Genomic DNA, 14,951 nt, shown 5'->3' with positions numbered 1-14,951 from the left:
ATTTCACAAACTAAAATTGATTTCACTCATACACCAAATGTTACATGATGGTGGCCTTTTATAGGCAAACAAATGTTGATGCAATCCAATTAGCTACTAATAGTTTCTACATGTTTCTTTCTAAGCTGGTGGAGAAAATCTAAAAAGTAAAATTTCTAGCAGCTTCTCCACTCTTCCAATAGTGGTTCTATTATTTTTAAAGCTTGATTTAAATATATACTTTTTTTAACCGACAAATGCACAATTGAACGATGCTTTGTAATCTTGTATCAGAATGTGATGCTCCCACAATGCACAAGACATTGTATGTATTAATTGTAAGAAAAATGTTTGATGAATACCCATGATTATTTTACACTTAGAGAGAGTTGAAAAAGAAAAATAATTATAACTATGAAAGGATTTATAATGTGATACCGAAGAGAAAGATAAAGAAAAATGAAAAGTGTTTGTGAGATGTTTAAAATAGATGGAGGTATATGTATTATTATTATAATTTTAATTGTATATTTTCTTGCATAGAGTGACTAAACTGATTAATATAATCATAAATATTAATGACTAACAGTATATTTTAACCTTTTATATATAATTTACTTTTGTATTTTTTATTACTTTTAATATTGTTCTTAATTACTGTTTAATTCAATAATTTATCATTTTAATTTAAATGGACAATTTAATACTTCACTTTTAACATTTTAATTTTCTTAAGAAAATTATCGTTTACTTGTACGTTTATAGTTTACGTACATTTGATATACTACATTTCATATTATTTTTACTTTTCATTTTGTTAATCTTGACTGAAGGCAATATAATTTATTTTTAATATAATTTTGACTGATTTTGTCTCCAAATATAAAAATAATTGAGCTCAATATTCACTCACTGTCTTTTCATTCACTAGGTTGATCTAGATATGATGACGAAATCATATCGTATATAAAGAGGTTGATTCATCACCAAAAAATTATAAGAAGCTGGTTGATTGATTACTTTACGACAACGAATTTGATAAGTCAAAATCCCTTCCAATCCTTATCTTGAAGTTTAATGCCAATCTATAATAAAGGGGAATAGAAAAGCTAACGTGTTCCCATGCAATGCAAGGCATGGACAACAATATGATTAAAATAATTTTAAATGTATTGGTATATAAACATTGTTTTGTCAGATTTTGACTATAAAATCCATTCAAATATTTATAATATTCTCAATCGCTTTTCATGATTATCTAATAGAATTTTGAGTAAACTGTTATCTTTTCTGATCGCGCCTCTATTCCATTTTTAAAATTTACAATATTTTTTTAATTCTTTTTCGGTTTTGAAGCGCGTTTATGGATATGCATATATACACTATTCGTGCAATGTATACTTTACATTATTGAGTAATCCTGGGATGGCATCATATGTATCAATTTTAATTATATTGACATGTATTTTTTGAACTAAAATAAATGAATAATATAATTTAAACCTCTCTCAAAGGAAGTGAAAATTAGAAAATGATTCATTATGAAAAAATGGGTCTTTATACTGTGTTAAACACCGCAAGCTATCCATTACTCAAAAGAATAAGACAAAAAATAAATCTAAAAGAAAAAGGAAACTAAAGAAAACCTAGCTAGGAGATGCTGAAATGTTTCAATTGAAGTGTGCAATGGGTCGGCTGCTAGGAGTCCATCATGTTCAGAAGGCAAAACAAATTTTACCAATTCATAGACCTTTTCATCAATTAAAGATTAACGAATGCAGGCTGGCTGAAGTGCCAAACCATTACTTATATTACAATCAATGCTGACAGCTAGACGTGGAGAATTGGAAGTTGTATTTTATTTAACAAGAATATCACTATACGAGTTAGCCAAAATCGTTGACCTTATCTTTTTTATACATCAATTATAATACGAGCCCTTAGATTGATAATATCACTATAACTTGAATCTTTTATATATATATATATTCCTCTAAAGTTCTAACATTCACATACTTAAAATAATACAGGTTAACCATGAAGTTTATGTATCTTGCATTCCTACTTCTATTTGTTTTCTCTAGCCAATTCTTGCTTGGAGGAGCAGATGCTTCCCCCAGACAAGTGATTGACACAGAAGGCAAGAAAGTTCGAGCTGGCGTAGATTACTATATCCGACCGGTCCCAACAACCCCATGTGATGGGCGTGGGCCGTGTGTGGTTGGAAGTGGCTATGTTCTCATAGCAAGGTCATCCAACCACACTTGCCCTCTTAGTGTTGCGGTGGTGGAGGGTTTCCGTGGCCTAGCAGTCACATTCAAACTAGTTAACCCTAAAAAAGGGGTCATTAGGGTTTCTACTGACTTGAACATCAAAACCTCCCTAACTAACACAAGTTGTAGTGAGTCCACGGTCTGGAAGCTAGATGCCTTTGATGATTCAACTGGACAGTGGTTTGTGACCACTGGTGGTGTGTTGGGAAACCCTGGCAAGGATACCATCGACAACTGGTTCAAGATTGAGGAGTATGATGATGATTACAAGCTCGTGTTTTGCCCCACAGTGTGCAACTTCTGCAAGCCTTTGTGTAGGAATGTTGGGGTGTTTAGGGATAGTAATGGGAACCAGCGCGTGGCTCTCACTGATGAGCCTTACAAAGTTAGGTTCCAGCCATCTGCTTGAAGCTTCATTAATGCATATGCATGAAAAAAGATATGTAATTAATGAGAACATGATATTTCATCTGGAAAATTAAGCATCATCATCATGCACGAATAAAATTGATGCTTTTGTCATATTCTATTTTTGTATGAATAAATTACGTATTGATATCTTCTGATGATTAATTTGTTCAATTTCCATTTTTGCTTGTTAGATATTATTTTGAAAGTTATTTTTGTCCATATCATTCTTTTGGGTGCAATATTTATTTAATCACAAAATTCCAAAACAGGGAAGGTAGTTAATTAGTAAGCAGGTTATTTTGTAAATAATAAAGACTACATGATTGGATCGATCTCTAATATCATTAATGAAGTTTATCTAAAGCCATTTATTTCTATTACGACTCAAGGGCTTAGTAGCTGCACATTGCTTAGCACTTTTCCTTTTAACATTTTCTTTATTATATTAAATATCATAAAAATTATGTTAAGAAAAATGCTACGTAAGACACTCTATACGTAGTTGAAACTTCGCCCAATAAAAATATTAAAAAAAATATCAAAACAAATTTTAATTAGTATTCTTGATGAAGTGTTTTTTAAGTTTTCATACTAAGATATGATTATGAAGCAAAAATATATTGTTAACAAATTCCAAGGCCGGATATCTCTATTTTCTTATGAAAACTTGTGAAAAACAAAATTCGTATATATCTTTCCGCACGATTGTAGTCAACAGAAACAAGTTGAAAATTTATAAAATGAAACTATTCGTATATATCCATTTTTTTTAAATTATACTAAACTGAAAAAGAATACTAGTGTGGTTTTTTAGGCCGACATAGATTAAACAGTACGACTTTTCTTATATTTGTTAGTACTTCATTAAGTAACATTAGTTAGTACTTCATTTACTGATCCAAACTCAAAATAAAGTAAAGAAGTATCTCAACAAGGTAACAGAATCAGTACCCGGAATATTTCCTCTCATCTGAACCTGACTACTTTATACGTTTTCACTCTATGCTGAAACACGGCAATGTCTACCTTCTGCATAAATGGTTCTCTATGACTATTTGAAAAAGGTCATTTTGTTGCATAGATAATTAAGTTCATTGACCGGTGATTAGAATAACTCTACTGAGAAGATAGAAATTTAGTAATGTAACATGAACAAACACTTAAGGAGAGAAGACAACAAACGTGAAGAACCATTAGATTTCATGTTGATTTGTGCAGAAAATATGCTTAATGCTTTGAAATTTGAACTGACACCAGAGATACAAAGGTAAATCTATGGTTCAAAAATGAGTTTTTGCAAAGGTAAACAGTTCTTGTAGCAGCATTACCCTCAGAAAATTCTCTTTCTCTCTCTCATTCTAGTTGTATATGTTTTTGACTATGAATGTCAAAGTGTATGTTGATTTACCTGCTGTATGCCCTTTTTTTCTTACTTCCATCTGCTGCACTTGTATTGTTTATTTATGATGAAGCGGAGGACAATTTCATGTTATCATTATCACAAGAAAAAAATCTCAGCGTACAAAGTTTAGCATGAGATGGATGTGCTGTCTATATATAGCTGGTATTTGTGACCTAATCTTGTTTTTCATTATAAAGTGTGCCAAATGTCTGTGAAAGAGATATTTTTGAAGGGAGGAGGGAGGGGGGAATTGAGAATGCAACTTCAAATGCTTATCAGAACTATTTTCTTGCTTAATATGATTTTTTTCCTTCAAGCAGCGATTTTAGCAAAAAAATTATGTACTAATATTGTGATTAATATGCAGGAAATCCAGATTGATGACTACATAACACACAATTTTCCATTTGATGACATTAACAAAGATTGATGACTACATAACACACAATTTTCCATTTGTAAAAAAGAGAAAGTTATTGAAGAAATCAATGCCCGGGAGAATGTAGAAACTACTTTGCCAAGTTATCATTGAACATTGGTGAGAGTTGCATCTTTTAAAGGACAATATTGATTATGCTAATAGTAATATGCTATGCTATTTTTTGTATTTGCTCAACTATATATAAAAAGTCTCATATGCTAAAGAATCTGACGTTGTAGCAGAAAAATTGGCATAATTAATGAAGGCAACAATCTCTCGTCACATTTGTGCTATGCCAAGCTTGAGTTGTTAGCTGTATGTATGCTGATGCGAATACAATAAACCCATTGGTTTAATTCAAAAAGCATTATTATTAAACTTGCTGAAACTAGTTTAATGAAATAAACTAATATTTTATATTCTTGCATAACACGTAATAAATATTTATTTTTATATAATTAAAATTTATAATAAAAATATTTTTTAATGCATAAATAAATTTAGAATAAATAATTTAAATTTTTATGTAAAGCTATTTTTAAATTAAACAAATTATTAGTTAATTAAGATAATCAAAGTATACATTTGAAAACAAAGAAATTTAATTTGAAATGGTTGACAGATACGTTTTTTTTTTTTCTCATTACAAAAATAGAATGTTAAATGCATCTTTCAGAGAGAAAAAAAAAAGAATGTTGAAAATATCTAACCGATGGAAAGAAAAGAGTGTTTTCTAAATTGATAATTTTATTTTAGTATAAAAATGGTTACGAAAAATACAAATAACATACTTTTTAGACACATTTTATCATTGATTAAAGTTTATTCAAAATTACAAAATCATGATAAAAAAAATCATGTTATAAAGCATGTTAGAAGAACAACTAATATCAAGGAGATTAATTATTTTATGAAACTTCGTGGAAGGTTTTCTGGATGCTAGTGATAAAATCAACAAATCTAATTCGTTTAATTTCAAAAACTCAAAAATGACAGTGCTTTGCTTTATATATATTAAACTGAAGAAGATACACAGCATATCATCCACTGTTGCTATTTAATTTATTATACAAAATTGTCATTGGATCCAAAACGCAAATACATTCCACTTCGAGGGTGTTAGAAAAATTGAGAGGAAACTTGAGAGCAATCTATAGCCATTAAATGACTCTTCAATTAACACAATAAACGGGCATAATGTCAATAACCCTTGAAATACTTAGTGGTTACACAAAAATAATGTCTCTTAATGCATATTACTCACACACTTTATCTTCTAACACTAACTGATCACAGTCCTTCATTTTCTAATTGTTTTATTTTATGCAGGCCAGAAAAAATAAACATATATATGAACCTTCATCCAAGTTTTGGAGACCCAACATTCCATCCACAATCATAGTAGACTTTCTTCTCAGTTCACATGGCTTTGGGATCATGTTCCTCTTCCTTCAACTATGATGTTTTCCTCAGCTTCAGAGGCGCAGACACACGACATGGTTTTACCGGAAATCTTTACAAAGCTCTTGATGACAGGGGAATCTACACTTTCATTGATGATGAGGAGCTCCAGAGTGGAGAGGAAATAACACCAGCACTTCTGAAGGCAATTCAAGAGTCCAGGATTGCCATCACTGTGCTCTCTATAAATTATGCTTCTTCCTCATTTTGCTTAGATGAACTTGCCTACATTCTTGAGTGCTTTAAGAGCAAAAATCTGTTGGTTGTGCCAGTCTTTTATAACGTGGATCCTTCTGATGTCAGACACCAGAAAGGTAGTTATGGAGAAGCATTGGCTAAGCATCAGGAAAGGTTCAACCACAACATGGAGAAGTTGGAGTATTGGAAGAAGGCTCTGCATCAAGTAGCTAACTTGTCTGGCTTTCATTTCAAACACGGGTACCACACCTTACCAATCTTTTACTTCATAATTTTTGTTGGGTTAAGTGTCAATTGTCTAATGATTTGATGCTAAAATTTAAAGAGAAAAGAAACCACAACATTGGTATCAAACCTGTATAGGAGGCTATTTGTTTGACTTCATTAACTCTTTGATGGGAGGATTTAAATTTTTTTGGGAAATTCAAATATAAACATTTTAATTGTTTTGATTTAATTTTTTTTATTTTGTAAATATTTTGTTTGTACAAAACAATTTAATTTCTTGTATTTTAATTTTCTTATTTGAATAAAGTAATTTAATTTTAAGGATATTTAAATTTTTATTTTTAAATATCTATTTTAAAATTAAAATTTTAATATTGAATAAAAATAAATATTAGTCATTTTTTAAATAGTTAAATATTCAAAATAAATTTAATACTAGACAATATTTAATAATCAATTTTTTAATATTTAATAATTAAATAATCAAATTTTTTTAATACTAAATAATTTTAAATCTTACATAATATTTTTCTATTAACACACACTTAAATTAAACAATACTGAAAAATTAAAGATAAATAATATATAATTTTTTTTCAATCTAATTTCAATTACCTAATATCACAATAATTTAATACAAAATATTTTAATGTAAAATATTTGACCTTTGATTTGATTAATTATATATAAATAAATGTATATGTTAAAGAGATGTACAGGGGGAAAGTAACGAATGACACAGTCCTCCTAACACTTGTTTAAAAGTAACCTCACCTCTTCAGTGACTATGCCAGACTCTCCTTCTCTTCCTTCCTTCTCCTTTTCTCAGAGAACAATACCCCACACTCCTCTCTCTCTCACCGCTTCCTTCTCTTCTCACACCTCCATGGCCGAAACTTCCAATCCCTCCGCCGATGCCACCATGGACACTGTCCAGCGCCGTCTCGTGTTTGAAGACGAGTCCGTTCCTCTCTTTATTCATTCACTTTTCAATTACTTGTTTGCGCAATTCTTATCTGTTTCTGTGAGAGTTTTGTGAAAAACTCTAGGTAAAAAGACCCCATGTGAGAATTGTCACCACCGGGAGAGAGAGAGCGCATGGCTCAAGAGGAGTGAGCAGTGTTTGTAAAGAGAAAAGGCCGAGAGGGAGGAATGACTGTTTGCGGAGGAATTGAAATTCTTTGATTTTTAAGAGAATTTAAAATTATTTATTTTTTGTTGATTAAAATTTCTTGTTAAAAAGACATATATTCAAATTTTCTTTAAATTATTATCCAAATACTAAATTTAAAATGACAGATATTCAAATGTTCCATTAAAAATAAATTATTCTGTTAAAAGTATCCATCCAAACACAATTTAAGACTTTTATGTTTGAAACAGAGAAGGGTATGAATATGAGTTTATTGGGAGGATTGTTGAGTTGGTCTCCAGCAAGATCAATCATGCTCCTTTGCCTGTTGCGGATTACCCGGTTGGACTAGAATCAAGATTACTAGAAGTAACAAAGCTTTTGGATGTTGAATCTGATGATGGTGTCTACATGATAGGGATCCATGGAATTGGTGGGATAGGAAAATCAACACTTGCTATAGCAGTTTATAATTTGATTGCTTGCCATTTTGATGGTTCATGTTTTCTTAAAGATTTGAGAGAAAAATCAAACAAGAAGGGGTTACAACACCTCCAGAGCATCCTTCTTCGGGAAATACTTGGAGAGAAGGAAATCAACTTAGCAAGTGTTGAACAAGGAGCTTCAATTATACAACATAGGCTTCAGCGAAAGAAGGTTCTCTTGATTTTAGATGATGTTGACAAGCATGAACAATTACAGGCTATTGTTGGAAGACCTTGTTGGTTTGGTCCAGGCAGTAGAGTCATCATCACCACTCGGGACAAACAACTGCTAGCATCTCATGGGGTTAAAAGAACATATGAAGTGGAACTATTGAATGAGAACAATGCTCTTCAATTGCTTACATGGAAATCTTTTAAAACCGAAAAGGTTGATCCAAGTTATAAGGAGGTCTTGAATGATGTAGTAATTTATGCTTCTGGCCTTCCATTAGCTTTGGAAGTGATAGGTTCCAACTTGTTCGGGAAAAGCATAGAAGAATGGAAATCTGCTATCAAACAATATAAAAGAATTCCCGGCATTCAAATCCTAGAGATACTTAAAGTAAGCTTTGATGCTTTGGAGGAAGAACAAAAGAATGTTTTCCTTGACATTGCCTGTTGCTTCAATAGATATGACTTGACAAAGGTTGAAGATATACTTCGTGCTCATTATGGTGATTGCATGAAATATCATATTGGAGTGTTGGTTGAAAAATCTCTTATAAAAAAGAAGTTTAGTTGGTATGGTAGAGTACCTAGAGTTACAATGCATGACTTGATTGAGGACATGGGAAAAGAAATTGTCAGGCAAGAATCACCGAAAGAGCCAGAGAAGCGCAGTAGACTATGGTTACCAGAAGATATAATTCAAGTTTTGGAAGACAACAAGGTGAGTGACACTAATGAATGATTTGATTTCATATCTTGATTTATGTTTCCTGACTATCATATGTTCAAATCATATTTGTTGTTTTTCTTCATAATATGTAATTTTTTGTAAATATGCGTTTACTTGCATTGTGGTTGTGGTTGACTCGTGCCTTTTGGATTAACAGGGAACTAGTGAAATTGAAATCATATGTCTAGACTTCCCCTGCTTTGGCAAAGAAGAAATAGTAGAATTAAATACAAAGGCTTTCAAGAAGATGAAAAACCTCAAAACACTTATTATTAGAAATGGTAAATTTTCCAAAGGTCCCAAATATCTTCCAAACAATTTGAGAGTACTGGAATGGTGGAGATATCCTTCACATTGTTTACCATCTGATTTTCATCCGAAAAAACTTTCCATATGCAAGTTACCCTATAGTTGTATTTCGTCATTTGAGTGGGATGGCTTATGGAAGGTAAGCTTAAAGAGTACATTTTCCACATCTTGTTATTTAATAAATTCACTTTTAAGATTAATCATTCTGTTCTTATTTCTTTCTTGTTTCTGTTTTTTTTGGCAGATGTTCGTAAATCTAAGAACATTGAATTTTGACGGGTGCAAATGTTTAACACAGATTCCTGACGTATCTGGTCTCCCAAATTTGGAGGAATTTTCATTTGAACACTGCCTTAATTTAATTACAGTTCACAATTCAATTGGTTTTCTGGATAAGCTTAAAACATTGAATGCTTTTAGATGCAAAAGGCTCAGAAGTTTTCCACCTATCAAGTTGACCTCTCTTGAAAAACTTAATCTTTCATTTTGTTACAGTCTTGAGAGTTTTCCAAAAATATTAGGAAAGATGGAAAACATAAGAGAACTTTGTTTGTCAAACTCTTCCATAACAGAATTGTCATTTTCATTTCAAAATCTTGCTGGGCTTCAAGCATTAGACCTGAGCTTTTTAAGTCCTCATGCAATTTTTAAGGTGCCAAGTAGCATTGTCCTGATGCCGGAACTGACTGAAATCTTTGTCGTGGGATTGAAAGGGTGGCAATGGCTAAAACAGGAAGAGGGTGAAGAAAAAACGGGGTCAATAGTATCTTCCAAGGTAGTAAGGCTTACTGTCGCAATTTGCAACCTCAGTGATGAATTTTTTTCAATAGATTTTACTTGGTTTGCACATATGAAGGAATTATGTCTATCCGAGAATAATTTCACAATCCTTCCGGAATGCATCAAAGAATGTCAATTTTTAAGGATACTTGATGTATGTGACTGCAAGCATCTTCGGGAAATTAGAGGGATTCCACCAAACTTAAAGCATTTCTTTGCAATAAACTGTAAATCATTGACTTCCTCAAGTATAAGCAAGTTCCTAAATCAGGTTTTATCTTGTTTGAAATGTATTTTATCTAATAATATATAGTGTACTTAACTTTGGTAAACTCATGAATTCTTTATGGCTAACAGGAACTGCATGAGGCTGGAAACACTGTGTTTTGTTTGCCAGGTAAAAGGATTCCAGAGTGGTTCGATCAGCAAAGCAGGGGACCTTCAATTTCTTTCTGGTTTCGTAATAAGTTCCCTGACATGGTTCTTTGTCTTATTGTTGCACCCATTCGATCCCAATTTTTTCGTCCCGAGGTTTTCATCAATGGCAATGAATGTTCCCCTTATAGTTGCTATTTCCAGAAAGGAATGCACCATGCATATCTTTGTGATCTACGAGAGATAGAATTCAGAAACAGTCCGTATGAGGTGCCTTTCGAAAATGGATGGAACCATGTGAATGTTACATGTCCTCGTTGTATAGATACCTATATCCACCCTGTTAAAATGGGAATCCATATATTTAAACAGGAACATGCCATGGAGGATGTTCGATTTACTGATCCTTTTATAGCAAGAGAAAATCAGACGATGATGTAGAAAGTTTGGAATCACAAACCACCAGTTGCTAAAAGAGGGCAGGTTTGTGGACATGGAACTTTCATAGACAGTATTTGTGCAACAGCAACAATGTATAGTTTTATGATCGCATCCATTGAGCTGGGCAGTGGAAATTGTATGATATTGTGAAGTTGGATTAAATTCAATGGATTCGAAGTATATAAGGGGCACAATTAGTGTCAAAGGTAAATTAATTTCCCTTATTATTGCGATCTGTATAAATGAAACAAAAGGAAAGAAGTATTGGAACTAGAGTTCTCTCAATTGGGGTACATGATTCTTTTTTTTCTTGAAGAATATATATATATATATATATATATATATATATATATATATATATATATATATATATATAACAAAAACAAAATTTGCTTCTGTTAGAGAGACTGAATGAAATTGATGCTTTTGTCATATTCTATTTTTGTATGAATAAATTACGTATTGATATCTTGTGATTAATTTGTTCAATTTCCATTTTTGCTTGTTAGATATTATTTTGAAAGTTATTTTTGTCCATATCATTCTTTTGGGTAAAATATTTATTTAATTACAAAATTCCAAAACAGGGAAGGTAGTTAATTAGTAAGCAGGTTATTTTGTAAATAATAAAGACTACATGATTGGATCGATCTCTAATATCATTAATGAAGTTTATCTAAAGCCATTAATTTCTATTACGACTCAAGGCTTAGTAGCTGCACGTTACTTAGCACTTTTCCTTTTAACATTTTCTTTATTATATAAAATATCATAACAATTATGTTAAGAAAAATGCTACGTAAGACACTCTATACGTAGTTGAAACTTCGCCCAATAAAAATATTAAAAAAATTGTCAAAACAAATTTTAATTAGTATTCTTGATGAAGTGTTTTTTAAGTTTTCATACTAAGATATGATTATGAAGCAAAACTATATTGTTAACAAATTCCAAGGCCGGATATCTCTATTTTCTTATGAAAACTTGTGAAAAACAAAATTCGTATATATCTTTGCGCACGATTGTAGTCAACAGAAACAAGTTGAAAATTTATAAAATGAAATTATTCGTATATATCCATTTTTTAAATTATACTAATTAAACTGAACAAGAATACCAGTGTGGTTTTTTAGGCCGACATAGATTAAACAGTACGACTTTTCTTATATTTGTTAGTACTTCATTTACGACAAAAATATTTGTTATTCATTAGTTGATATTGTAACATTGATGTCATCCTTATAATAATTATATTTTATTAAATTTGACAGTGCGCATCATTTTTCATTATAAAATTTATTTATGGATAAATACGAAATATTAAGCATTGACTACTTTCGTTTTATAGTTTTTATTTGGCAAAAAAATTAAACTGTTAGAGTGTTAATATAAATAATGTCTACACTAGTATAACGTATTACGTACGCTAATATAAATAATATATATAAATATTTTATACCAATATTTTTCCTTCATTGCTAAATGCTAAGTTTGTTTTTAGTATCTCTATTAATTTTAAAAGATAAATTTCATCATCTTTGTTTATTTTTTATTTTTTAATACACATACTACAAAATTATTATTTTTAGTTAAAATAAACAACAAAAACCATCACATTTAAATTGTATAAAAAGAAATATACTTAAAAACAAAATAACACGCCCCCGCCCCCAGAGAAAGAAAAGTCAAAAACAAGAAAAAGAACACAGTCTTTAAGTTGGCAAAAGTGAGCTTACACAGAAACAAGAAGGAAAACGTGATTCTAATTCTAGGAGCTTCATCTTTAAACAAACTGAACAGACTTTCACGTAAACATGCAGTATGCAAATTAGTCACATCTGGGTTGGAATGAGTTAGAAAATCCTTTTATTACAAAAATAATTAAAAAAAAATGTGACTGATTTGACTTGCATAGTAATAAATCAAATCATGTTGATATTTCAGTCAGTTACGATTACTATCGTGGAATGCAATTTAAAACCATGGCTGCAGATACAAAATGCTACTAAGTGACATGTGAGAGGAAGAAAAAGTTCTTTTGAATAGTGTGAACTTTACAAATCTAGTAATTGACATTGAATCTTTATAGGCCAATTGTATGAGCGGAAATTCATGACTTTGGTGCACATGGGTACATAGATTAGAGCAATCCCCATCCTATATATAAATATCCCTCTTCTTCAATATCCATTACAAGTTACAAAAACACAAAATTAGATACATAAAAATGAAGATGACATTGGTAACATTGGTCCTTGTGTTTGCCTTGATCACAAAGGCACTAGCTGGTCCTGCATCCGAGCCAGTGCTGGACGCATTGGGGAAGAAAGTTCGAGCTGATTCGATTTACTACATCGTTCCGGCTTCCTCCGATATCGGTGGCCTTGCTTCGGCAAGAACCGATGTAGATTGTCCACTTGATGTTGTAGCTGTTGATGGTGACTTAGGTCTGCCTTTGAGCTTCACACCTGTTAATGATAAGAAAGGTATTATTCGTGTTTCCAGTGATCTCAACATATACTTCACCAGCTACACAATATTCTGTCCACAGACCACAGTGTGGAAGCTTAAGTACTATGATGATTCAACATCACAGTGGTTTGTGACCACTGGTGGTGAATTGGGCCACCCCAGTTCGCAAACCGTGGCGAATTGGTTCAAGATTGAGAAGTACGAGGATGCTTACAAGTTGGTGTATTGTCCAAGTGTGTGCAGTGATTGTAATCATCAATGCAGTGATATTGGAATATACCAGGATCAATATGGTAAGCGTCTTGCTCTAAGTTCTGAGCCATACAAAGTGCAGTTCGAGCGATGTTGGGCATGTGAATGAGAACAAGCGTCTTGTGTTCTCACTTCTCATTAATGGAGCCTAAGTTTTAAATATCCTATGAATGTGCAATTCTCCCCTTGCAGTTGCAGTAGTATAGTATTTCCCTTGAAATATTAAAGCAAATCATAATGTGGCAATTTCAATAAATGTTTTAGTTACATAGAGGATCATATCACGTTTTATTCTTAGAATTCACAAGGAATCAATGTTTTAAATATCGGTCGCGGTCGTGTTGTCATTTGGTCACATTAGTTGATACAGTGAGAAATCAAATTTTGTTACATTTGTTTGCAGAACTCGGTAATGGTTGTTGTTTTTTCATTAATATATTTGATTATAAAAAGAATAATAAAAAAATCTGTAGACAACATTGATAGAGACATTTTTGTTTTTAAGAAGCATGAAAAAGATAAGTGGGTTTGGGGAGGGGAATCTTCTGGCTATGTGGCGAGAAAGAGGCGTATAATGGCTTAATATAAAGTTCTGCTCATGGTTGGACTTCACAGCTTCATTCTATAAGCTAAGTGGTGCAATTGCCCTAACCTTTGCCTTAACAATCTGTGATGATATACTTTGATGGCCTAATTGGATACTACGATGGGGTTGGGAAAGATATGGTGTTTGTCTCTTCTAGTCTTGTTGGACATTTCACAGGAGTTAGGTGGTGGGAGAGTCGAATCATATCATTTTTAGGGAAAATATCATAGTAAATAAAAAGTTCTAATGAATATAATTATGGAATTTAAATATTGTTTTCTAGAAATTGAAGTTAAATAATTCATGAATATAATTATGGATTTTATGTTTTTTTTTTAAGGAAAGGTATTACAAGGAAACGAAAAATTTATGAGTACAATTTTTTTTTCTGAAAAGATAAATAACTTTTTTAGGGAAATATATTATAAGAAATTATTTCTTAATTTAAATTAGGTAAAAATAAGTAATTGATTACTCTTTTTGTATGCCAGGTTGCACACATTAGAAAAACCGTTACAACTAAAGTAATGGAAAAGTCTCTTAATTAAAGCTTATAAGAAAGTCAAATGCTAACATGTGTTTTAACGACACTAGCTGGATAGAAATTTTTTTATTGGAAGAAATAAACTTATATTTTTGTATTTTTTTTTCGTTTTCTTATAATTTACACATTAAAAATTAAGGATATTTAAAACCGAATAGTGAGTAAAATTGAAAATCGCAAAAAAATGATGATTATTGATTAAGTTTTTTATTTTTCAAATGGCATCATTCTGTTTGATTTATGATTAACACACAGAAACCTTATCAAATGGATCTCGTTAAATTGAATGGTTATTATTCATATA

The 14,951-nt window shown here is 31.4% G+C and overlaps 3 protein-coding genes across 4 annotated transcripts; all 3 read left to right on the top strand.

Annotated features, from left to right (window-relative positions):
- The first annotated feature begins 1,985 nt into the window (after positions 1-1,985).
- Positions 1,986-2,825, top strand: LOC100306134 (kunitz family trypsin and protease inhibitor). The gene has a single exon (NM_001251169.3). It carries the CDS (start codon positions 2,017-2,019, stop codon positions 2,659-2,661), a length of 645 nt encoding a protein of 214 aa, NP_001238098.1. The 5' UTR covers positions 1,986-2,016; the 3' UTR covers positions 2,662-2,825.
- Positions 2,826-5,755: 2,930 nt separating this feature from the next.
- On the top strand, positions 5,756-11,159 carry RJ2 (TIR-NBS-LRR family protein). Of its 2 annotated transcripts, NM_001252746.1 has the most exons (5): positions 5,910-6,385; positions 7,757-8,879; positions 9,046-9,336; positions 9,442-10,248; positions 10,335-10,793. In NM_001252746.1, the coding sequence occupies exons 1-5, from the start codon at positions 5,910-5,912 to the stop codon at positions 10,791-10,793; spliced, it is 3,156 nt and encodes a 1,051-aa protein (NP_001239675.1). The 2 variants fall into 2 exon arrangements, with proteins under 2 accessions (XP_014623922.1, NP_001239675.1); XM_014768436.3 differs by having other exon boundaries at positions 5,756-6,385; positions 9,046-10,248; positions 10,335-11,159.
- A 1,648-nt stretch (positions 11,160-12,807) lies between these two features.
- LOC100812268 (miraculin) lies at positions 12,808-13,845 on the top strand. Its single transcript, XM_003548241.5, has one exon. The coding sequence runs from the start codon at positions 13,021-13,023 to the stop codon at positions 13,624-13,626; it is 606 nt and encodes a 201-aa protein (XP_003548289.1). The 5' UTR covers positions 12,808-13,020; the 3' UTR covers positions 13,627-13,845.
- The last annotated feature ends 1,106 nt before the right edge of the window (positions 13,846-14,951 follow it).

The sequence above is a fragment of the Glycine max genome, chromosome 16 (assembly GCF_000004515.6).
Source record: "Glycine max cultivar Williams 82 chromosome 16, Glycine_max_v4.0, whole genome shotgun sequence".
Taxonomy (NCBI): Eukaryota; Viridiplantae; Streptophyta; class Magnoliopsida; order Fabales; family Fabaceae; genus Glycine; species Glycine max.
Note: the sequence above shows the minus strand (reverse complement) of the source record. Positions and strands in the feature narration are given on the sequence as shown.

Bases quoted from the DNA above. Each gene is read 5' to 3' on its own strand.
- RJ2 (XM_014768436.3), top strand. From the start codon at position 5,910: ATGGCTTTGGGATCATGTTCCTCTTCCTTCAACTATGATGTTTTCCTC. The intron at 8,880-9,045 runs GTGAGTGACACT...TTGGATTAACAG, and splicing joins AAGTTTTGGAAGACAACAAG to GGAACTAGTGAAATTGAAAT. The intron at 10,249-10,334 runs GTTTTATCTTGT...TATGGCTAACAG, and splicing joins TAAGCAAGTTCCTAAATCAG to GAACTGCATGAGGCTGGAAA.
- LOC100812268 (XM_003548241.5), top strand. From the start codon at position 13,021: ATGAAGATGACATTGGTAACATTGGTCCTTGTGTTTGCCTTGATCACA.
- LOC100306134 (NM_001251169.3), top strand. From the start codon at position 2,017: ATGAAGTTTATGTATCTTGCATTCCTACTTCTATTTGTTTTCTCTAGC.